This window comes from Vulpes vulpes, chromosome 13 (genome assembly GCF_048418805.1).
Source record: "Vulpes vulpes isolate BD-2025 chromosome 13, VulVul3, whole genome shotgun sequence".
Lineage (NCBI taxonomy): Eukaryota > Metazoa > Chordata > Mammalia > Carnivora > Canidae > Vulpes > Vulpes vulpes.
In genome coordinates, this window is record NC_132792.1 from 8,323,195 (window position 1) to 8,345,902 (window position 22,708).

General features: G+C 49.7%; 1 protein-coding gene across 1 annotated transcript in view; it reads left to right on the plus strand.

The window, feature by feature from the left end:
* Window positions 1-22,708, plus strand: part of KCNQ3 (potassium voltage-gated channel subfamily Q member 3) — a 298,069-nt gene that overhangs the window by 243,242 nt on the left and 32,119 nt on the right. The window contains exons 3-9 of the mRNA XM_025993503.2: window positions 94-220; window positions 3,626-3,798; window positions 8,411-8,566; window positions 9,552-9,662; window positions 11,197-11,292; window positions 12,636-12,730; window positions 19,802-19,828. Of these exons, the coding sequence (XP_025849288.2) occupies window positions 94-220; window positions 3,626-3,798; window positions 8,411-8,566; window positions 9,552-9,662; window positions 11,197-11,292; window positions 12,636-12,730; window positions 19,802-19,828 (785 nt within the window). The remainder of the gene's footprint in view (window positions 1-93; window positions 221-3,625; window positions 3,799-8,410; window positions 8,567-9,551; window positions 9,663-11,196; window positions 11,293-12,635; window positions 12,731-19,801; window positions 19,829-22,708) is intronic.

The window sequence follows — 22,708 nt, forward strand, 5'->3', positions numbered from 1 at the left end:
ACCCCGCTCTTCAGAACCTCAGAGCAGAAATCGCTGGTCCCAGACAACTGGGTTCCCGGTTGATCCGTGTCTCTCCATATGTTCTTAATGCAGGAAACATTTGCTATTTTCATCTTTGGAGCGGAGTTTGCTTTGAGGATCTGGGCTGCCGGATGTTGCTGCCGCTACAAAGGCTGGCGGGGAAGGCTGAAGTTTGCCAGGAAGCCCCTGTGCATGCTCGGTAAGCCCTGACCCCGGGTCAGGGGGCGCCCTGGTCCCCCCTAGCCACTGCCCCCTGTTTTGGTGCACCATTTGGCTGAGGACATTTTAGGCAGCCACCGTTCTTCTGGGGAGCCCGTGGGGTTGTGAAAGCCCCTGCAGCCTCCGACCCTACCTCCGTGAGGAAGAGCTGCTCCAGTCCTTCTTCAGCAGCTCACCCTCTTAATGGTTCTATAGGGCGGTGATTCCAAGTGGGTGGGGGAGGAAGGGGCATTCTTGGCACTTGGGCTGTGAAGGAGCAGCTCTTTGTAGGACGCAGAGCAATCCCCAGGCCCTAGACCCGTAGCCGCCAGTCATCGTGACAACCGAAATTGCCTGCACCCATCCACACTGGCTGTAGTGGGGGCGGGAGGGTGACACCGCTGCTAGTTGAGGATTACTTCTTTATGGCCCACGTCATGCCCATTTTTGGGAGGGGCACCCCAAGGCTCGCGGTGCTGAGTCATTTTCCAGTCACCTGGGTAGGAAGCAGCAGATTCCATCCTAACACCAGGTCTGGGAGAAACAGGCACCTGTGGCCCCACCCTCCCTACCACGTGGCTGGGTCTTGAACCAGAATTGCTCTGGGGAGAGGTCCCTGATGCCCTTTCCTCTGGGTGCAGGCATCTTAAGCAGAGAAGGTGGACCCTTTCACTTACCCCGGCTGGTGCAGCGTGAACCTGGGTGTTCCCATCTGAAGCTCCCGTCTCCTTCATAGCAACCTTCAAGCGGTCACCTGCTTGCATACCTCCTGCCCCGGGGCGCTCACCACCTTTCAACATATTTATTTCATCCTAAGTCTTCCGACTTTCTTCAGATATCTGAGTTCAGCCATTCTATTTCCCGTCTCCACTCCAGCGGTGGAGAAACGGGCCGAGTGGCTTCAGCTATACCTTGTTCCATGTGTTCTCAGCATCGTACTTGCTCTTCTCTGAGTGCGCTCACTGCCCTTTTAAAAAGTGACCCCCAGGACTGAATGCAGCCCTTTGGGTATGGATAGCCAGCCCGGGGAAGAAGAGCTGGAACCCTCCTCTGTCCTGGCGGCAGCACTCCTCTCTGCACAACCAGGGGTGCCCTGCCTTTGCTTGTAGGTTGACTGCACCTACAGTGCAGGTGACAGCACCACCTCGCAGCCGACAGAAACCGCTCTTCCTTCTTCCCACCTGCTGCTGAGGTTGGACACCTGAGGGTTTTGTTTATCACTCAGAATGTTTAATGCAAGGAGAGGCTGTGTGTGTGTGTGTGTGTGTGTGTGTGTGTGTGTGTGTGTGCATGCACACAATTTTGAAGGACTTTGTAGTTACTGATTTTTTTTTTTTGTATTTTTTAACCTTCTCTCTTTCTTTCTCCTCCTTCCCTTTCTGCTCCTGGACTAAGAGTCCATTCAGGCAACTATCACAGTGCCACGGGCTCCCCAGTCTCTCTTATGAACAAGAGAATTGCATTTCTCATAGTTCTGGAGGCCCGAAGTCTAAGCTCAGGGTGCCGGGCCCTGGTCTAGTCCCTCTATGGGCCACAGACTGACCACTTCTAGGACTCCTGGCTGTGTCCTCACACCATGGAAGGGGAGAAGGAGCCCTCAGAAACTGCCATCAGGGCCCTGATCCCATTCCTGAGGGCTCCACCCTCACGACCTCATCACTTCCCCGAGGCCCTGCCTCCTAAGCCCATCCCACTGGGGACCAGGATCTCAGCAACTGAATTTTGGGAGGACGCGAGCATTCAGCCCATAGCAACCCCGGCTTGCCTTCCTTTCTTCTTCTGTCTTCCTTTCAGATCTTTTGCAAGATGTTAAGCTGACTTCTTTTTCTCCTTTCGAGAGTCCTATTCAGTGCTGACCAGAAGCTGTGTGTGTGTGTGTGTATGTGTGTGTGCATGTGGCAGGGGGTAGGGGAGGTGACTCTGTGCCCAAATTCAGAGGCTCTCACCCAGTTTGAGAACATCCTAGTGTTGTGTGGAGCCTGGAATCTTCCAGAACAAGAGCATTCCCCGTGGAGCAGTCTGCACTCCAAGAGGGGCTGATTTGACCGAGCTCCCCATCATGCTCCCCTCGAGAGCTGAGGCCAGCCTCCCCCAGAGAGTCGAGGCCAATCCTCAGCATTAACCATCCTGGCTGCCTTCCTTTCTTGGGTGCCTGTGTTTTCTGCTCTCCTCCTCTCGACTTCTCCCATAACATGGCCCTTGTGGGAAACATTGCTGTTTGCTGCATGTTTGACATGAGGGTGGTCATCCCGTCAGAGAACATAGTGGCCTTCATCTCTAAGGCAGCCTCAGACCCTGCCATTTGGGGCACGAATGGGCCCATGTGGGCCAGACTCTCCCCTTCTCTCTGAGCCTCATAGACTTGGCTCACATTCACTCCACATCCAGGTTTTGTTTTGTCTTGTTTTCTACAAACATTGTGAGTGGATAACTTTGCACAGATACAGAGAGGCCTGGCCGAGGATTCAGACATACTGGTATCCAGCTGTTTGACACCGAGCTTTTCCCGAAAGTTAGGCGCATCTCAGGGACACCATGATATGGCACACACACCTAGGTGTGAATTGAGGGGCCTGTTCCAAGCCGAGGCACCAACACACACAAAGGTATGGAGGTCTGAGAGAGCCCTGCTTCTGAGAAGCCCCTAAGAGCCAGGTCACAGGGTTTTCAGGAGCTTGGACTTTACCCAGTGGACAAACATTTCTTCCAGTGTCTTCCTTAGAACCCGATGCTCTTGTGGAAAGTAGTCCTACAACCGAAATCTTTGGGGGAAAGGCTATACTTCTTGTGTGTAACAGAGAGCCACAGTCCATATTAGCATCTTGAAGGTTCCTAGAAGTAACAAAACGTGCTTAATCAATTTTTCCCCACATTTACTTGGCTATGGGGTCCCTTTTACCTGCTGACCCTCGGCAGCGTGGCGGAAAGATGATTGGTATGGGTGTTGGGGCTGCTGTAGGGAGTCTGAAGGGACCAGGGCACACTCCTCTATCCTTGGCTATTGGCTTCGGAAGCCAGCTGGGCCCGTTCCAGAAGCCCGTCACCCCGTCTGCTCCTCTGCTTTCACTCACAGCTGGGGCGGGGGTGGACATTTTCACGTCTGGACAGTCATCCCACTTCATGGGTGGGCCTCACGTTTTACCACGATCAACTCCAGGGCCTTCCCTGAAGCCAAGGGAGACCACCCAACAGTGCAGCTCAGAAGTGTGGGACGTCAACAACCCCAGGGACCCTCCTCCACCAGCAGGGGACAGGAGCCGACGGGCAAAGGTCCCAGCTCCCATCTAGCACCGGGTGCTCGGCAGGCATTCGTGGGTGGGCAGCCAGTGCCTAGGACAGCTCCACTGCCACTGCCTGACCTGACCTTTTCCTTCTCCCCCCTCCACCTCTCTGTCCTCCTCCCCAGACATCTTCGTGCTAATCGCCTCTGTGCCCGTGGTTGCCGTGGGAAACCAGGGCAATGTGCTGGCCACCTCCCTGCGCAGCCTGCGCTTCCTGCAGATCCTGCGGATGCTGCGGATGGACCGCCGGGGAGGCACGTGGAAGCTTCTGGGCTCGGCCATCTGCGCCCACAGCAAAGTAAGTGCCGCAGGGAAGCCGTGAGGCTGCGTGGGCTTCTCCCCAACCTGAGCCTTTCGGGGCATCCCCTCCCTTACAGTTCCCCAGAGGGCGGGTGCTCTGTCCCCACTGGTGATGCTGAGGAGGAGGAGGGGGGAGAGAAGGGGCACGAGCAGGTGCCGCAGAGAGCAGAAGCAGGCGGACCTGGGTTCAAGTCTTTGCTGCACCACATGCCGATGACGGTGGCCAAGCCACTCAGCTGTCCTGGAGCCTCGGTTTCCTCATTTCTAAACTATGGAGAATCATGACTCTGCTCCGGGTTGTTGAGGTGGCCCAATGAGCCAACATAAGGTGGCCTAGGAGGGGAGGGAAAGGTTCAGCACTCACCCAGCCTAGTGGGAGTCCAAACTCTATTGGTATGACTCTGGGGATTTTCTGTAACTCCACTGGGCCTTGGCTCCTCCTGCATTTATAAAATGAGGGTGAGAAGTGGCTCACCTCCTAGAGTAAAAAGACTTAGAATATGCTCTATGTTTCTGAGCTGCCTCGACACTTACAATGAGGATCCTTCTGGCTGCTTGCCCGAGAAGAGGTACATTGAAGCACCCAGTAAATAGTAGGTGCTTGTTAATGACGACGTTTATTATTCCAGATACGCTTCTCTTCACAAACAGTACAAATAAATACATAAATAAAATGTAAAGCCCGTGGACTCCTTCGCCTCAAGATGGAGGTGTTTTATTTTATCCGTGCAGCCTCCGATCCCAGTCTCCACCTGACCTTCCCCTCTCTTACCAGGGATCATGCTAGCAGCACCTGACCTTTTATCCATGGAGCCGAACTGATTCATGGCTCTCGTAGAAATCAGGGCTGAGAATGGCTGCTTTCGGTCCTTGTCCTGTGTTCCCTTAGATCAGATTAGAAAACAGTTGCATATGTGCTGGGTGATTCCCGGGAAGAGATATGTCCACGCCACCACCAGACCCTCCAACTGAGGTCAGGTGGGAAGAACTGCGAGACACAATGACGTCTCTATGGTAGGAGACCAGAGGCAGAAAAAGCAGCTGCTGGTCCAGCTCTACCTGCCATTCTTGTCCCTTCAGACATCCCCATTCTTAGCCTTGTGCTGTTCCTAAGCTGTAGGGCATCTGCCTGGCCAGGACTGGAGCAGCCCTAACCCCTCTGGGCCTGAGAACGACCTGCCATCCCGGAGGGTAGCTTCAGGGGGTCACATCCCTGGGATGGAGAGTAAGTGCTGGAACCTTCACCTCCAGGGCAGGCAGTGTGTTTAGGAGGTGAGCACATTCCTGGGTTTGAGTCCAGCTTCCCCATTTATTAACTACAATAGCTTAGACCAGTTCCTTCCTTAAGCCTGGTGAACGGGTACTTAGCACTTTACTTCTTCATCCATTCATTCTGGGCCACATTCCACGATGGACTCTCCTGGGAGTCAGCGATGCAGAGTGGGAGGCCTGTGTCGCACAGGGTTAGAGCTTCACAGTCATGATAAGACCGGGCTGTGCTACCAGAACAAAGAAGCCCTGGAGTCTCCGCGACTTAGCACAAAAACGTTGAAGTCTTCTCACGCATGTGATGTCGGACGTGGGCTAGGTGGCCCTCATCTGTCTTAAAAATGAGCTTGGAGTCAGCGAGGCAGGGGGAAAGGGGCCTGGAACACCCTGCAGAATGGATTTAAGGAACAAGCAGGAAGTTGCTGCCAGCTTTCACCCACACTGGCTCTACCCCCCACCCCACCCCTGCCCCGGTCTGACTGCAGGGCAGCTCAGGTGCCTACAGGAGGGTGTGGGTATAGGGGACCAGCCACAGGCTCTGCCAAGAGCTGCTGGTCAAAGTTATGTAAAGTCAGGATTGCCTTGAATAGGCAAAGCACAGAATTGGGACACATTTTCACTCCTCATCATTGACCGTTATGCGACTTCTTAATAATCCAACACAACTAGTTTTTCTGCACGTTCATGAACAGACAGCAATTTCCCTAGCTAAGCACCAGATGAACCTTTTGGGGCCAGAGAGTGTGAAAAACCATAGGAACGCTAGAGCCACACTCAATGAGGTGAAAGGCTCGAGGCCCAGACGGCCACAGGGGAAGGACTTATCCAATTCACCTTTGTCTTCTCCAACCCTGGGCAGGGCGGACATGTGCCGAAGGGAATGGCTGGCTGGATTGCCTGTGCCATAGAAACAAACCTCTCTGGGCTGTAAATGAACTCACATGAATGGGTGTGATGGTGTGGGGCAAGCCAGACCTGGGCAGTGGGCATAATAAGTGTTAAAGGGGCTCCTGGGTGGCTCAGTTGGTTAAGCATCTGCCTTTGGCTCAAGTCATGATCCTGGGGTCCTGGGATTGAGCCCCATGTTGGGATCCCTGCTCAGAGGGACTCTGCTTCTCCCTCTCCCTCTGTCTGTTGCTCCCCCTGCTTATGTGAGCTCTCTCTCTTTCTCTGTCAAATAAATAAATAAAATCTTTAAAAAAATAAAAAATAAGTGTCAGAGATTTAGAGAAAGTCCATTCAGGAAGTAGTAAAAGCATAAAGGAACTAGACCTGAACTTGATCCTCTGGAACAAGCAAATATATGGAAACCTTTCGAAATGGAGGTGACTTGAGTCTCAAGATGACCTGCTGCACTTCGGTTGGCCCCATGGGGAAAGGCAAGCATGGAGAGAAGCCAGTGTGAGCAAAGGCATGGAGGAAGGCAGGAAGCAAGCCCGAGGCTCTACTGACCCAGAAGCTGGGTTGCGTGGCCATCGACGCTCCGATAGATGGGAGTATATGGATACAAACAACTTTGTTCCCTGGGATGATGACTTAGTAGGAGCACCAGCCCTCCTCTCCAAACAAGGTGTTCGCCAATAACCTTGACTTGCTTCTGTCCAACCTACCGTGCTGAATTTTGAAATTAGAACAGAATGAGAGAAACAGAAAGAGCCTTAGGGTTTCTCTGGGTCAGGGTGTTTGAGACGTGGGTGATTTGCGGATCTTTGTCATGGTCCTGCACCATCCTCACTATTCCTTAGCATTTTTCTCTGAATCATATCGCTCTTGTGCACGAACTCACACGTCCTTATCGATGGTGTGATAGGATCCATGAAATAAAAGATTTTGTGCTCATTTTAATTTATGCTGATTTTTAATATACTTTAAATCAGTATGTGATTATTTAGCATAAAAATTGCCTACTTGCCTTCCATCAGGAGTACACAGGTCAGTTTCTAGAACTGTGACCCAGTCCCTTCGTTTTAAAAATAAAGAAACTGAAGCTGGGGAGGGGGCTAACGTGCCCTGGGTCACAGAGGAAATCACTAGCTCTCCCTTTTGCTGGTTTCTGAGTACTACTGAGCTTTATCCTAGAACTGCCCAGCCCTGAGCTGAATCGAGTCTCTGGAGGCCTCTGCCTTGTCAGGAAGGGCCCATTTATTTCACCTGCCTCCCTGCCTCCCTGTGAAGCCTCTTGAGCTGCGATATCAAGGTCACTCAAAGACAGAAATCGTCCTCTCTTCCTCGAGCCATACACTCATTCTATCAGTGATGGAAATAAGGCCCGTATTATTATCACAAAGACAGGAAACGACTAGGACTGGCGAGGATATGGAGAAAAGGGAACCTTCGTGTGCTATTGGTGGGGATGTAAATTGGGTGCAGCCACTGTGAAAAACCCTCTGGAGGTGCCTCAAAACTTTGAAATGAAAATAGAATAATATATGGTAAAAAATTGAAACCAGAAATACCATATGATCCAATAATTCCACTACTGGGTCTTTATGCAAAGAAAACAAAAACACTAATTCAAAAAGATACATGCACCCCAATGTTTATTGCAGCATTATTTATAATACCCAAGATATGGAGGCAACCTAATTATCTATCAGTAGACAGATGGATAAGGAAAATGTAGTGTATATACACAGTGGAATATTACACAGCCATAAAAAGGTTGAGATCCTGCCATGTGTGAGAATATGGATGGACCTAGAGGATATTACACCAAATGAAATAAGTCAGACAGAGAGACAAATGCCACATGACTTCACTCCTAGGTGAATCTAAAAACAACAACCAACAAATGAATAAACAAGCAAAAATCAGAAACAGACCTATACATACAAAGAACAAGCTGATGGTTGCCAGAGGAAAGGGCATGGAGGGTTGGACACAATGGGTAAAGGGGAGTGGGAGATATGGAATGAATAAATCATGGGAATAAAAGACACAGCATAAAGGATATGGTGGTATGGTACTGGCACTATATTGGGACAGGTGGTAGCTACACTTGCAGTGAGCCTAGTATAATGTGGAAACTTGTGGAATCACCATGTTGTACACCTGGAACTCATATAACGTTCTGTGTCAACTATTCACCAATTGTAAAAAAAAAAAAAAAAAAAAAAAAGAAAAAGAAAGAAAGAAAGAAAGAAAGAAAGAAAGAGCAAAGAATGGCCATATGACTGATCCTATCTCACAGTGATGGGAACGTAAGGCTCGGAGAAGGTGAGTAACTTGCCCACATTCATGGATCTGGTAAACCTGGACCCCAACTCCGGTGTGTCTGCCTCCAGCCTCCATCCAAAGATTTCCCAGTGACCACTTCCCTTGTCCACTGCTTACTCTCCCAGGAGCTCATCACCGCCTGGTACATTGGGTTCCTGACGCTCATCCTTTCTTCATTTCTTGTCTACCTGGTTGAGAAAGATGTGCCAGAGGTTGATGCACAAGGAGAAGAGACGAAGGAGGAATTTGAGACCTACGCAGATGCCCTTTGGTGGGGCCTGGTGAGTCACTGTCTTGAAGGCCCGCCACAGGGACTGATCAGGAGACAGAGAGACCTGGAAGGCAGAGAATGCATTTGCAGATGGCTTCTCCTTAGTGCTTACAGGAAGTCAGGGCTGAGAACAGTCTGGTCCCATCACCACTCAGGGACCTCACTTTATTAGTTGTGGGCTCTTATTAGCTAAGCCATGCATCTGCAGATAGAAACAGCCCAGATGCACACACGTGTCCTCAGACCTTCAGACCTACCTGGAGACCCATGGCCCCACACCCAGAGGGACAGGTGGTACTAAAGCTAGCACTTTTTTTAAGGCTTTGCTCCAGAGCATTGCTCTAAACACCTTACATGTACAAACATAGTTTAAATGCAAACAACTCCTATTATTGGCCCCTTTTTTAAGGCAGGGAGAACTAGGGCATGAAGTGGTTAGGTAAATAACTAATCCAAGGAAGATCTCTGAGCCTGTTATTGATTGACCTGGGATTTGAACTCAGGCAAATGGGCTCCAGAGGCCTTGCTCTTAACTGCTCTGCAGTCCTGCCCCGTCCATTCATAGGTATGTGTGCCCAGGGACCTACACTTGCGAACATACCCAGGAATGTACAACGCACATTAGCACAGACCCATAAGCAGATATGAGACATGCACACATAACGCACACGATACATACGAACACACTCCAGAGCATGCATACATTGGAACATGTGGCAATACACAAAATCACACAGCTGTAAACATGCCAGGCAGGCACATGCACACATTTGCAGTTATTGGAAAACAGTGTTGGCTGATTGCCTCTCGGTAGAAAATCCTTAAGTTAGGAACAGCGGTGGTCTCAAGGCTCCCATATAATTACCTGGCACCGGTACCTTTACTCCCATGGGAAACACATCCCCAAGCAATAGGAAAGGCTTATGGGTAGAGCTTGCCTGACACATCCCTGGATCCCTCTCCTCGTTAAGACATGTGACCTCTTCTCTCTCCAGATCACGCTGGCCACCATCGGCTACGGAGACAAGACGCCCAAAACATGGGAAGGCCGCCTGATTGCAGCCACCTTCTCCTTAATCGGCGTCTCCTTTTTTGCCCTTCCGGCAGTAAGTACCCTGATCGTCTCCCTGGTGGGACATGTGGGACCCCTCCCTGCCCGGCCCCACTGCCCCTGCCAGGCTCATCATCCACCCTATCTCACCCTCAGTCCCATAGGCTGGGCTGCTCCGAATTCCAGTCTCAGAGAAGCTGAATGAGTTGCCCCCTCCTCTGGGCACAATTCTGTAAAGGCATTTCTGACCCCCCTGCTAAGTCCCCATCACCCTCCACCCCCAACTGTGAGCTTAGGCTTATGTTTCCCGGCATGTCTCCCCAGCACCTTGCATATGGGGGCTCCTTCGTCTATATGAGCTTGTCCTCCCATTTCATTTCCTGGCTTGTGTAAAAAAATGCCTCCCCCTCCATAGTGAGTACTTGACCCTGAGAGAATAACCTCCCCAAAGCCCAGAGCCCGTAAGTGTAATATTCACAGCAATCACAGACAGTGCTCGTTGGTTGTACTCTGTGCTGGAATCGTGCCAAATGCTTTCCCTACATCGTCTCATTTCATCTCATGTTGTGACAACATTGTGAGTTTGGGAGGTTTTTATCACCACCTTCCAGATGAGAAAACGGAGGCTCAGGCCTGTCAGGTTTCCACAGTCACAAGTTTCCATAGTCCTCAGGGCTGTGAGGCTGCGGGTTCTGGCTCTTAATCACGAAGCCGCAAAGAACCTTCTCACAGAGCAAGCCTGCTTCTACCCTCTGCGTCCCCCAAACCTATTCTTAGTGATAGTCTTCCTCCCTTCTCTGTGTTTCCTAAGCTCGCTGACCTGGGCATGTCACCCTTGTGGATCTCAGTTTCCTCATCTGGAACGGGTGGGGGGGGGCATGGGGCTGCTGCATGGCATAAGGGTCTCTCCCAACTTAAAAAGGGGACGTACTACCAGCCATGCAATCCACATGCAATTCTGACCTGGCAGTTAAAACAGGTCACAATTTGGGGAAATTCTAGTACAAGTAGCTTTTTTTTTTTTTTTAAGATTTTAATTATTTATTCATGAGACACACACAGAGAGAGGCAGAGACACAGGCAGAGGGAGAAGCAGGCTCCCTGCGGGGAGCCCAATGGGGGACTCGATCCCAGAACCCCGGGATCGCGACCTGACCTGAGGGCAGATGCTCAACCTCTGGGCCTGGTATCCCTCCAGTACAAGTCTTAATGGACCATCTAAGCAGCTAAAATAGTTTTACATTCCGTTAGCATTCACCGGGCATCTGTTCTGTGCCGTACTTCTTATGAAACGGCTCCTATACATGATTTCACTTTTTGCTTAATGAAATTATGAAAAAGATATTATTACCCCTCTTCCCTGTGGAGGAAGCTGAGGTGAAGTTGGAGAAGAGCCTTGCCTGGGGGTCTTGCCTCTAGAAAGGGGCAGAGTCAGGAGCCGAAGCCAAGACTTCCTAAAAAGCAAGGCTCCATGTAACCCGGCAACCTCCTCCCTGGAAGAGGAGAAGGGATCCTTGTGACCCTGGGGGTGGGGGCAGGGCACCCAGAGAGGCCAGTAGGGCTGACCCAGGCCTGGCTTCTCCCTCCAGGGCATCCTGGGGTCCGGGCTGGCTCTCAAGGTGCAGGAACAGCATCGGCAGAAGCACTTTGAGAAAAGAAGGAAGCCGGCTGCAGAGCTCATTCAGGTCTGTCTGTCTGGGGGTGAACCGGATCTGGGCCCCCGGGGTGTCTGTGTCTGCTGTGTTTGGGGGGCTGTTTGTGCTTGTACGGTGGTGGGCATGCCTGGCCCTTGGGATGGGACCCAGGACCATGTTTGCTTGGACATGGCTGTGGGTGTTCCCCTGGTTATCTTTTGACGGGTCCTCGTGGGATGAACATGGCAATCCCAGCACTCTCCCATCCAGATCCTAAGCTGAGTGAGAAAGAGACACAGGACTCCAACAGGGACCCCACCATCAGCTGTTTTACCAATGGTGTTGGAGTGGAGAATTTGACTTGGGCCGGAGTCCATACTAGGCCTCCCCTCCTTCTACTTCCCACACCCATCCTGACATAGGGACCCGCATAGAAAAGCCAGGCTAGAGTCCAGGTGCTTAGCCAGTCGGCTACAAGATGTGGCCCCAGGACTGAGAACCCATAAGCCCAAGAAGGGAAGAGACACCGTATGTGTGCTCAGGATTGGATGGTTGGCCATTTGTCCTGCCCACTAGACCATCACGCACCAGTGGGCATTGGACACCTGGCAGCTCCATCACTCTCGCACTGTGGGCTGGAAGTGGGGAGGATAGTGTGAGGTTGGGGAGAAAGGCAGGAGAGTTCCCGATTACACTTCAGAGGGAATTCTTGCTTCATGGTTTGGTGGGCTGTGGGGAGCACAGAGAAGAGGAGGGTGGGGTACCCTGACTACAGCTCCATGGGGCCCAATGTGTGCAATACCACCCACCATGAACTTGCGTTCAGTGTCCTGAGGGTCTCATTGGGTCTGTGGGTCTGGCACGGGATGGTACACGATGTCATCCTACGTCATGTAGTGTCCCGGTGGTCCCGGCCTCGAAGGGTCTGCTCTGTTATCCCCCCAAGCCCCAGACTGTCACAGTAGTCCTGAAGTTCTAGTATATCAGAATCAAAACTTCATCTCCTGGGCCATCTCTTGCACCCAAAGTGGCACAAAAGAAATGTGTATCCACCTCCCTGTTTAAGAAGTCTCAAGGAAACTTGCAACAAGAGTAGCCCCTGGTCCTTCTGGGGAATTTATACCCAGCATCTGTTTCTCCTTCTGCTGGGTTTCTCCACCTCCCCACCCCCACGGTACCAGGTTGGGCTCCAAGATGATGGAGGCTCCAGGAAGTATTTCTTCCCAAAGGAGCTACAAGAAGCCAGGAAACCTGACTTCTCTGGATATCACCTCAGTGCCTATTTAATTAAACTCCTAGGAGTCGGGGCTTCACACATGTTTTAAGACTGTGGGATTCTGTGTGAGTATTGCAGGGCTATCTGGTCATTCCAGCCCCTCTTTCCTCCTCCTCAGGCTGCCTGGAGGTATTATGCTACCAACCCCAATAGGATTGATCTTGTGGCGACATGGAGGTTCTATGAATCAATCGTCTCTTTTCCATTCTTCAGGCAAGTGGCGACCTATCTGAATGCTCCGGGTGTGACTGACCAGCCCGCCGGTGGGTCTGTATTTGTGCCTGTGGGCTTCACAGTTTCTTGGAGAGCAAGGCATGGTTCCCAGCGGATGCCACCTATTAGAATCACCTGGGACCTTAAAAGCCCAGTGTACCCAGGCTAATTAAATCAGAAACCCCAAGAGTGGGGTCCAGACATCTGGTTTTTTTAAAGCTCCCCAGGTGACTCCAGTTTGCCACCAGGGGTTGCCAGCTAGACAACAGGGCGTGGCTGAGAAGGGAAGGTCCCGATCCTTGTTTGAGCAGAGCTGGTGTCTGAGAAAGTGGGGAACGAGTGCAGTGGGCCTCGTGAGCCCCCTAGGTGCCCCACACCTGGCCGTGGCCTGTACCCACAGATTCTTCTGGATTCTGGGAACAGGCAAGCAGAAGTAGTAGTGGGAAGAATTTTCCAATGACCCAGAGAGGTTGTTTTGTGTTCTTATTGGTGGGAGATTAAATTCAAGTCCTCAGGGGTGCCTGGGTGGCTCAGTTGGTTTAGCATCTGGCTCTTGGGCTCAGGTCATGATCTCAGGGTCCTGGGGTCGAGCCCCGTGGCAAGCTCTGTGCTCAGCTCCCTCTGCTCCTCCCCCTGCTTGTGTGCTCTCTCTCTCAAATAAATAAAACTCTAAAAAAATAAATAAATAAAGATTGGGGCACCTGGGTGGCTCAGTGGTTGAGCATCTGCCTTCGGCTCAGGCCGTGATCCCAGGGTCTGGGGATTGAGTCCCACATCAGGCTCTCGGCGGGGAGCCCACTTCTCCCTCTGCCTATGTCTCTGCCTCTCTCTCCGTGTCTCTCATAAATAAATAAATAAATAAATAAATAAATAAATAAATAAATTGTTTTAAAAATAAATAAATAAAGATTATAGGTTGATTAAAGGCCTCAGGAAGAAAATAAAACCCTCTGCCCCCAGCCAGTACCTGTGAAAAGGAAGAGGGAAGTTAGTAGTCCCTGGATACCCAATACGCCCAAGGTTTCCAAGTGCTTCCTGCATTCACTCGTCACAGGCACCCTATTTGAGAGGCCAGAAGATCTCAAACACTAAGGTACCTTAAAATCAGCAGACGGCTGTGCAAGTGCAGGTCTTATACTTGCCTGTAGCCCCATCGACGGCACCGGCCTTGTAAAGCATCTTGGATGGACAGCCCGGGGCTAGCCTCACAGAGGAGCTCAGGGTCGCTCCTGGAGACAGGCTGCGAGGTCGGGTCACCAGGCTCCTCTCCTGGCGGGGCTGAGCTGGGGCTTAGGAACTTCAGACACTTTGGCCAATGTCTGCCACATTAAGAGGCCCCCAAAGCCATGGCCTGTTCACTACTTGGGCTACTAAAACAGACCGCGCCTCATGCCTCTCCAGGTTTTTGTTTGGTTTTAGATTTTATTTTTTTGAGAGAGTAAGCAAGACAAAGAGAGAGAGAGAGAGAGAGAGAGCACAAGCAGGGGCAGAGGGAGAGGGAGAAGCAGACTCCTCGCTGAGAAGGGAGCCAACATCAGGACTCGATCCCAGGACCCTGGGATCACAAGCCGAGCTGAAGGCAGATGCTGAACCAACCGAGCCCCCAGGCACGCCCCTCTCCAGACTTTAGATACTTCTTTCCTGAGCTGGGACTTACAGTGTGTGGACGGAATGTGAAGCCGCCCTACCTCCTGGGTTGGGAGGAAGCGTGGAGGGTCACTCAGCCTCACACCTGGGGCTGGGCTCTGAAGCGTGTATCCACCACACACCTGTGGTTTCATGGACCAGAGTGTGACCCAATACTAGCCGAGGGCCACCCCCCCCAGCCCCAGCCCACCCTCCCACTCACTTACCTTGAGACCTACACTCAGTCCCTTCACCGCCATCACCAGGTTATGGCACAGATTTAAGGAGATTCAAGAGATCTGGGTTCCCCTGGCTCGTTTCCCTGCATAAAACTTTCCAATGCATGACTGTGACAAAGAGAGTAAGATCTGAAACCTGACCATGAGGGACAGAGACCTATGAGCTCAGGCCCCTGCTTGCCTCTCTCATCTCACCCCTACAGGACTGCTAGTGGCAGGTGCTGCTTCTTACTCAGGGCATCCAGTCCACCAGCCACAAGTGACTTACAGAGGAATCTAACCTTGATCCCGAGGGCAAAGAGAAGCCATTTGGGCCCGAGTATGACATGATCAGATCTGTGTTTTAGGAAGATGACAGGAAGGGTATGGAGGTGGACAGGCCAGGCTCGAGATTCTAGGCAAAGAGATCAGCCAGCAAAAGACCGCAGCATTCAGGATGAGAGTGAGCCAGCCAGGGCTTAGACCCAGGTAGAAGCTCAGGAAGGGCGGCAGAGGGAGGACCAGAAAGAGAATAATCAGAGAGGGGTGCGGATGGCAGAGGACTTGGGGAGATAGAAGCATCAAGGCTTCCATAAACGAGTGATGGAGTTTGGGTTTAGGGACTGTATCTTCTCACCTGCAAGTAGATTCACTGGCTCAGAAGACGGTCTCTGTGGTTCCCTTTGATTCTAAAGTTCTGTTTTTGTCATAATGATTTCCAGCTGGGGATAACATCAGTCTTCTTGTGGGTCACAAGAGTCTGCAGGGCCAGGGAGCCTCCCTGGAGAAGGGCAGAATGACCTTGGACTGGGAGGCAAGAGCAGGTGCAAGCACTCGGAATGCAGAACCGAGATGACTTCCGTTTGCTGTGCAGCCCAAGGTCTTGGCAAGAGGCCCATTCTTTTGGGGTGATTTATTATAAATAAGGCATTGTCTTGGCTGTCAGAGACTTGTAGGAATACATTGTGCTGCAGACAGCTGCTGTGATATGGGAATGGCTTTTAAGCTGAGAAAGAAGATTCCTTTCTCTTTCTTTCCTTCTCTTTCTTTCTTTCGTTCTTTCTTTCTTTCTTTCTTTCTTTCCTTCCTTCTTCCTTTCTTCCTTTCTTTCTTCTTTCTGTTTCTTTCTTCAAGGACACAAGTTTAAAGTCATTAGAGAGATGCACTTAGCAACCACAAGGCAGTCCCTTGAGAAAAGAATGTCCCTGAATCCTAACCCATTCCATAGGTTTCATGGTCAATCTGTCCTCACCCACCTCCCATAGGTTTTTTTGTCTTTTGTTTATGCTTTTATAAAAAAAATAACTTTGTTGTGTTTCCCATACTGTACTTTACTCTAAAAAGTACCTTTGAAAGTGAACAATTCAGTGGCTTTTAGTATATTCACAAAGTTGGGCATTGATCACCGCACAAATTCCAGAACATTTTATTGCCCCAGAAAGAAAGAAACCCTGTCCCCATTAGGAACAGGCTCCCCGCCCCGCCCTGCCACCCCACCTCTGCAACCTCTAATCTACTATCTATTCTGGACTTTTTATTTTTATATAAAAATGAAACCTTTTAGTAGGTGGCCATTTATGAATGGTTTCTTTCACTTAGCATGTTTTCACATTTCCTCCAGGTCAGAACTTGTTTCCTATATATGGATGAGTACTATTCTATTCTAGATGCCCTGTTTTGTTTATCTATTCATCAAGTGATGCATATTTAGGGTGTTTCCACTTTTTGGCTAGTATGCTGCTGTTCACGTTGCGTGGACACAAGTTTTCAATTCCCTTAGGTTTATACCTACAAGTGGAATTGGTAACTCTATGTTTAACTTTTTAAGGAACTGCCAGCCTGGTTTTCCATGGTGGTGGCCTCCTTTGACATTCCTCCCAAAGACTTTGCAGGATGCAGCCGTGCAGCCCATCCCTGGGAGTGGTACTATATCAGGATTTCCAGCTCAGTGCAGTCCTTCATGAATTTGCAAGGATATATATGTTTAGGGGGAGCGGTGGATGGATAATGGTGATCCTTTTTTATTTTTATTCTGTAACTACTTAAAATTATAAACTTATTGTTTCCGAATTATAAGGAAATTCAGAGAGCTATAAGTCCAAACCCAACTTAATACGAGAAATAGCTGAGGCCTGCAGATGTTCAGGAACCGACTCAAGGCCGTACATCATGTTGGGCATGGTTGAGACCTCGCCCAGATCTACTGATTCATTGACCAGTGGAGACTGTGTACACTTGGTACAAATAGACAGTGGGGGTCTGACAAAGTACAGAGAGAACCTTAGGGGTTGGTAGATTGTACATTCATACCTGCAAGCATACATGAGGGAAGACATTTAAGACCACGTGTTAAATGCTTTTCCTTTGCTTTCCATCAGCAAGGAATGTGCATGCCATTTGCTTCCCTAAATTTTGGTAGGATTACCTACAGTACATCTGTGCTGTCTAATATGGTACCAGTAGGCAGATGTGGCTTTTGAGCATCTGTTACTAGTGCCACAGAGGAATTACATTTTAGATTTTCATTTAATTTTAACTTAGTCATATGTGACTAGTGGCTGCCATATTGGACAATAATTAGATATTAGAACTAAAATGAAGGTAAGACTTAGGCCCAAGAGGTAGATGTTACTTGACCAAGAAGATCCAGTTAATTTTTTGTATAACCAGAACTTGTTCCTTTTATGACCAACATCAAGATTATTGGAGTGCTCAGCAATGGAGAAGAGGGGGGATGGACGTATATGTAACAATCCTTCCCCATGGCCAAGTAACTTGGATCTGCTTCCATATATGCCATCTCATTTCATCTTTGGAATACCCTGGAAGATAAGCCAAATATCATAGGTGAAGCATCAGAGCATCAGTGAGATTAATTAGCTTGCCTAATGTCACCCCTCTAAGTAAGTGATGGAACAGAGATGAGAACCCAGGCCTTATGCCAAAGCCCATTGTATCTCTGGGAAGAAAAAGTTTTTTAGGAAGAAAACTGGGTAAAATTAAGATGAGACAAGGGTTACTGGGATAATAATACCCATTTCTGAAGATTATTGTCATGAAAGTCAAATTGAATAGAAGGTACCTCTCACAGTACCTGGCCCAGAGCAGGTGTTCAGTCTCTACTAGTTGAATCAGGCCTGGAAGAAAGTATAGATGTTATAGCAGGAAAGAAAGACACTAAGCACTCAAATATAGTCCTGGGAAACCACTGTTCATGAGTGACAACAGGGCTAAACCACCCTGTCTGGAATGGAGTTACAAATCTTTTATTTATTTATCCCATTCATCCATCAAGTATTTACTGAGCCTCTTTTATGTGCAAGGCACTGTGTTTGGCACTGGGGACGTAACAGTGAACAGAAAGGGGTCAACTGTGCTGAGCCTGTGACAGAGTTGATGGAGACATGGACAGGGAAGTGCCCACTGGATGCTTATCACTTGGAGATTGTTGGAGCTTTGACTAAAGCAATCTCAGTGGAACAATGGGCATAGAAGACAACCTGCAAGGACCAAAGGGTGACATGGAAATGAGCACATGGGGATGGCAAATGCAGGTGACAGCTGGAGTGGAATGGGAGGCCAGGGCTCTTTCCTTGATGGGAAGGATCTAGGGGAGAGGGATCGAAGTGGATGCAGTGTGGGTGGGGGGAGGACTGGAGGGGACACCAGGGTGAAGGCATGGGTTCTGAAGCGCGGGTGGAGGATTGGAATCCAGGGCCTGGCCCCTGCATCCATGTGCACAGAAGGGGAAGCATAGTGGGCAAGGCCAGGTGTACGTGGCTGCCGACTTGGTGGCGGGACATGGGGCAGATCTCTCTTAGTGAGAAGTGAGTCAAGGTCATAGCCTGGAAGAAAGGCTCACCTTCCGGGAGAGGTGGGAAGTGTGATGATAGAGAAGGCGTGGAATCCTTGTCTTAGAGAGTGAGAAGGGAGTGGTGGTGGGGAGGAGGAGCCCTATCTCTTGAACACTGCTCCCCCCGGCACCGGCACCGCTGTGCAGGTCCCGCCCTCCACCCACCCCCCTACCTTTTCCTTCTCTTAGTGCTTTCCTACTTTTAGAGTCAGACACCCAGAGAATTCTAGAAAGGCAGAGTGTTTTCTTTGCACATGCTTCAGGTAGAGAGATGAGCCCAGGGGATGTATGACCCATCCAAGGCCACCTGGGACTAGAGGGGAGCTGAGTCATGAGCTGGAAATCCCCCAGCTGGTCCCTCTGCTTCTTCACCATGATGCCTTTTATTTTCTCCCCATTTCTCCCACCCCCGGATCCCAGGGATAGGCTACTTATTCATTCAGCATTTATCGTGCATTTCCCATGTGCCATGTATGGGATGCTCAGATTTCAGAGCTGAAAATGACAGAGACCCTGCTGCAAGCAGCTCGTAGAATACCGTTCGATCAGAGTACAGTCCCACATGTGAAGAGATTAGCTCAGCCTAGACCCTGGGGACTTGGATAAGAAACTCCAGAAGGGGCCCCCTCTAGCTGGAATTTGTAGGATGAGCAATGCTATTCTGGGCAGAGTGCAGGCAAAGACTGAGAGTCTGGAATGTGTGCATACCACTCATGATTAGGAGGGTGGGCTCTGGAGCCAAGCAACCTGGGTTCGAATCCTGACTCTGCTCCTTCCTGACTGAGACCTTGAGCAACGTTCTTAACCTCTTGGTACCTCAGCTTTGTCATCAGGATAATGGGAATGCTAATACTTCATGCCTTGTAGAGTTGTTACGAGAATTAAATGAGTTAATCCATAAAAAGAACTGAAAATAGTATCTGCCTAATAAGTATTGCTCAATAAATAATAACGATGATGGTCATGGTGTCGACTGTGATGATGTGGTGGTGACAGAGTGATGGGGGATGGCACTAAGTGATGACATTCCTGGTTTCCTGGTCTGTCCCCACCACTAAACAAATCTCTTGAGCCCAGGCTCTGAGCTCTGAGCCAGAGCAGGTGCTTGGCAACCATTCCCTGGGTGAGTAAATGAATGAATGGCTGGGAAGAACCCCGAAAAATTAGAGCCAAGCCTTTTTGGTGGGGCCTAGGGTCCAGCTGGGGAAAGCCAGCTCATTCACTGGTTCCCCTGCTAACTCACCACCTCATTCTAGACTCCACTGGGTGCCTTCATCTTCATCAAGGGATGCTTTGGGGCCCATTGTGGGGAGAGGCAAAACTGTTCATGCCATTTATACTTTCTCTATGTTTTTCTCTCTCATCCCCTCTTAGGAAAGACCAGCTGGAAGCAGCAGCCAGGTACGTTTCTGATCGTGAATTCCCTTCATCCCACCACCATGTAGGGACAGAGGGGCCAGCTGTGTATGGCATAGGGACCCTGGGCGGCATGCTGGTCATGAACTCGAGTTTGGGGCTCACTGCTATTGCTGACCTCCATATTCCTCTGCCATTTTCATGTTAATTTACCCAAGGACAACTCACTTGTGATCATAACTGAAGCCTCTTGGTCAGCAGGACAGGGTGCTGTGCCTGGAGTCCTTACATATGTTGTCTCATGTGGTCCTCAAAGCCACACTGTAAGACAGTCCCTAGGACCCCCATTTGTGGATTGATATTGAGGCTCAGAGTGTCTGAGTTAACCCCCTTGTGTCACACGGCTACTGAGTGACAAGACCGATATTCTAAGTCAGGTCTGAACATGAAGACCGTGTAATTTCCGTTATGTATTGCTTCTCGGGTTCACAGATGGCTCCTCAAAAAGTGAATCAAGACTACCATTCATGACCCCCAGTAAACCCCAGCTCACTCCAGGCTGCTGCAGAGGCAGGTTGGGCTTCTGGATTCGGAGCACTTCTGTGTACCCCGCCCCTTCTCTCTCCGTCTCAAGAAGATGTCACAGTATCAGGGAGATTAGGGACCCCTAGTTGTAAAGTAAAACCTATCTCTCCCAAATTTCCTTTATTTATTTATTTATTTATTTATTTATTTATTTATTTATTTATTTCAACAAATATAGATGTAATTTCATCTCTTATGTTGAGAAACTACTTCTGAGGGCTTGCCATCCATCTCCTGGACACCAGGCTCAACTGCTGTCCTTCTGGAGCTGAGAAAATTTGGGGGGAGGGAGTAGCAAGACCTCGAGCCGCATTATACTGGACCCGCTTGAGGACAGTGGCCTTTGGGAAGCTGGGTCAAATCCTCTTGAATGAGGCCCATGACGCCCCATCCCATCTGTAATCCCTCTTGGAAGAAACAGTTACAGGCAACCCAGTTAGCTCACATGTAGAAGCACAGTTCGGACTCGGTCTCCTTTGTGTGTGTTTTCAAATGGAAAGAGCGTTTCTTGCCTGGACCTGGTTTGGACCTTAGGGGCATTTGGTGAGATCATTGAGGGGGGAAAGAATGACTGACAATGACAACATCAGGGGACATTTGCCTAAGAACCTGCAGCAGTTCCCAGAGGCAGAGTGAGAAGACACCTCAGGTAGCCTCCCTTAGATACAGCTGTCGAAGCCAAGGTGCTCTTCGAAGAAGAGGGCAGGCTAACTCCAAATAGCAGAGCTCGTGAGCACCAGGATTACATAATCCAGATCTCAGGACTCCCAGAGGGGTGCTTTTTGTCCTTTCCTTGTCTCATGACCAACAGGGTTTTGAATCATGCAGGTGTTGACACTATAAGCGAATTATCATGTCTACCTGAGAGCCTTTTCTATGCAGACACAAACGACATTCAGCCAAATTAGAATGTGTGTGCAAAACACCACATGTGCATTGGATTGTGCACTTCCCAACTTAATTGGTGCTTGGGTCAATGCATTCTGAGGCTTTGCTAGGGATGCTGCTCCAGTTATCAGAAAGGGGCTGTCTGGAATCTCAGCAAGTTGCTCATGCCCCTCTCCAGAACTCTCTGCCCTGCCAGAGGTACAGAGGGAAAACACATTTCATGATTTCTCACGGTTAGAGTTGCCAACTCTTTGCTGGCTCATCCTCCCCCGGGAGGAAGAATGAGGTCAGTTATGTAAGCCACACAATCTCCCTCGTCTGGGCTCGGGCGCAGTATTTTGGGTTTGAACAGCAAACAGGTTGGCTGATGGATTGGCAGGTGGGATACCAGGTGTGATGTTAGCTGCAGTGCCAGAAGGCGGGGGAGAAGGTTCTGGGGGAACTGTCGACACAGGCATCAACTCCTTTATCCAGGATGGCAGGGAGCAAGGGGAGAGAATGGTGAGTGGTGTACACATGCATTAGATAAATACTTGCCGATGGTCATTGTCTACCTTTGTGCTAACTTCAACAGGCCGCCAGTGAACTGGTGCTTTGGTCTTATTTATTATTTTTTCTAAATAGCCAGAATAAGATTGGAGTTCATCTCACCTCCCCCTCCAAGCACAGGCGGACCACACCTCCGTTCATGTGTCAGGCCAAGGAAAGTATTCTGTTCTCTGTGACTTAACATATCTTGGTTCTCCATTGGGGTAAGACAAATAAATCATGTCAGTTTATTGGAAAGAGCTCAAGTACATAGTTGCTTTGTAAAGCTGTTGCTTGATCCCAAAGGGTCGACAGAGAGATGAGTTTCTCTAGTCTCGAGGACAGGGCTGTGTTGGTTGTTGGCGGAACTTAGGCCCTGGTGATTTCCTACAATGGCTGGGAGGCTGGCTTTGATCATTTTATGCTTCTCAGGATCTGTGACTCTGAGGCTAAACAGAAGCAACAGAACCAGTTTCTGCTATGTGCTTACTAGGATCTGAGCACTTTTCCTAGGTCGTCTTCATTAAGTTTTATAAAAACAGGCAGCTGATATACACACCCCCTACCCCATCATCCCTTCTTACCACTCATGGTACCTGAGGTAGGTCTCAGCACACCCCCAAGGAGAGCCTTTGTTCTATGACAGCCAAAACTTTAAATTCTCTCTTCCTCTCTAGGTCATGAGCTGATGCTGTGCCTGTGGTATGGGCTGTACCCCCCAAATATTTACTGGATGAATAAATATATGACTTAATGAAGGAGGCTTTGTACCATCATTTTACTTGTGTGAAAATTGGGCTCAGGCATTTAGGTAACTTATACCTTCACCAAGCACAGAAGTGGCCAAGGTGGGGATTTCAAGTTCAAGTCTATCTGACTGGACCAGATCCTACCAGGCTGAGTCTCACTGCAGCACAGGTGATT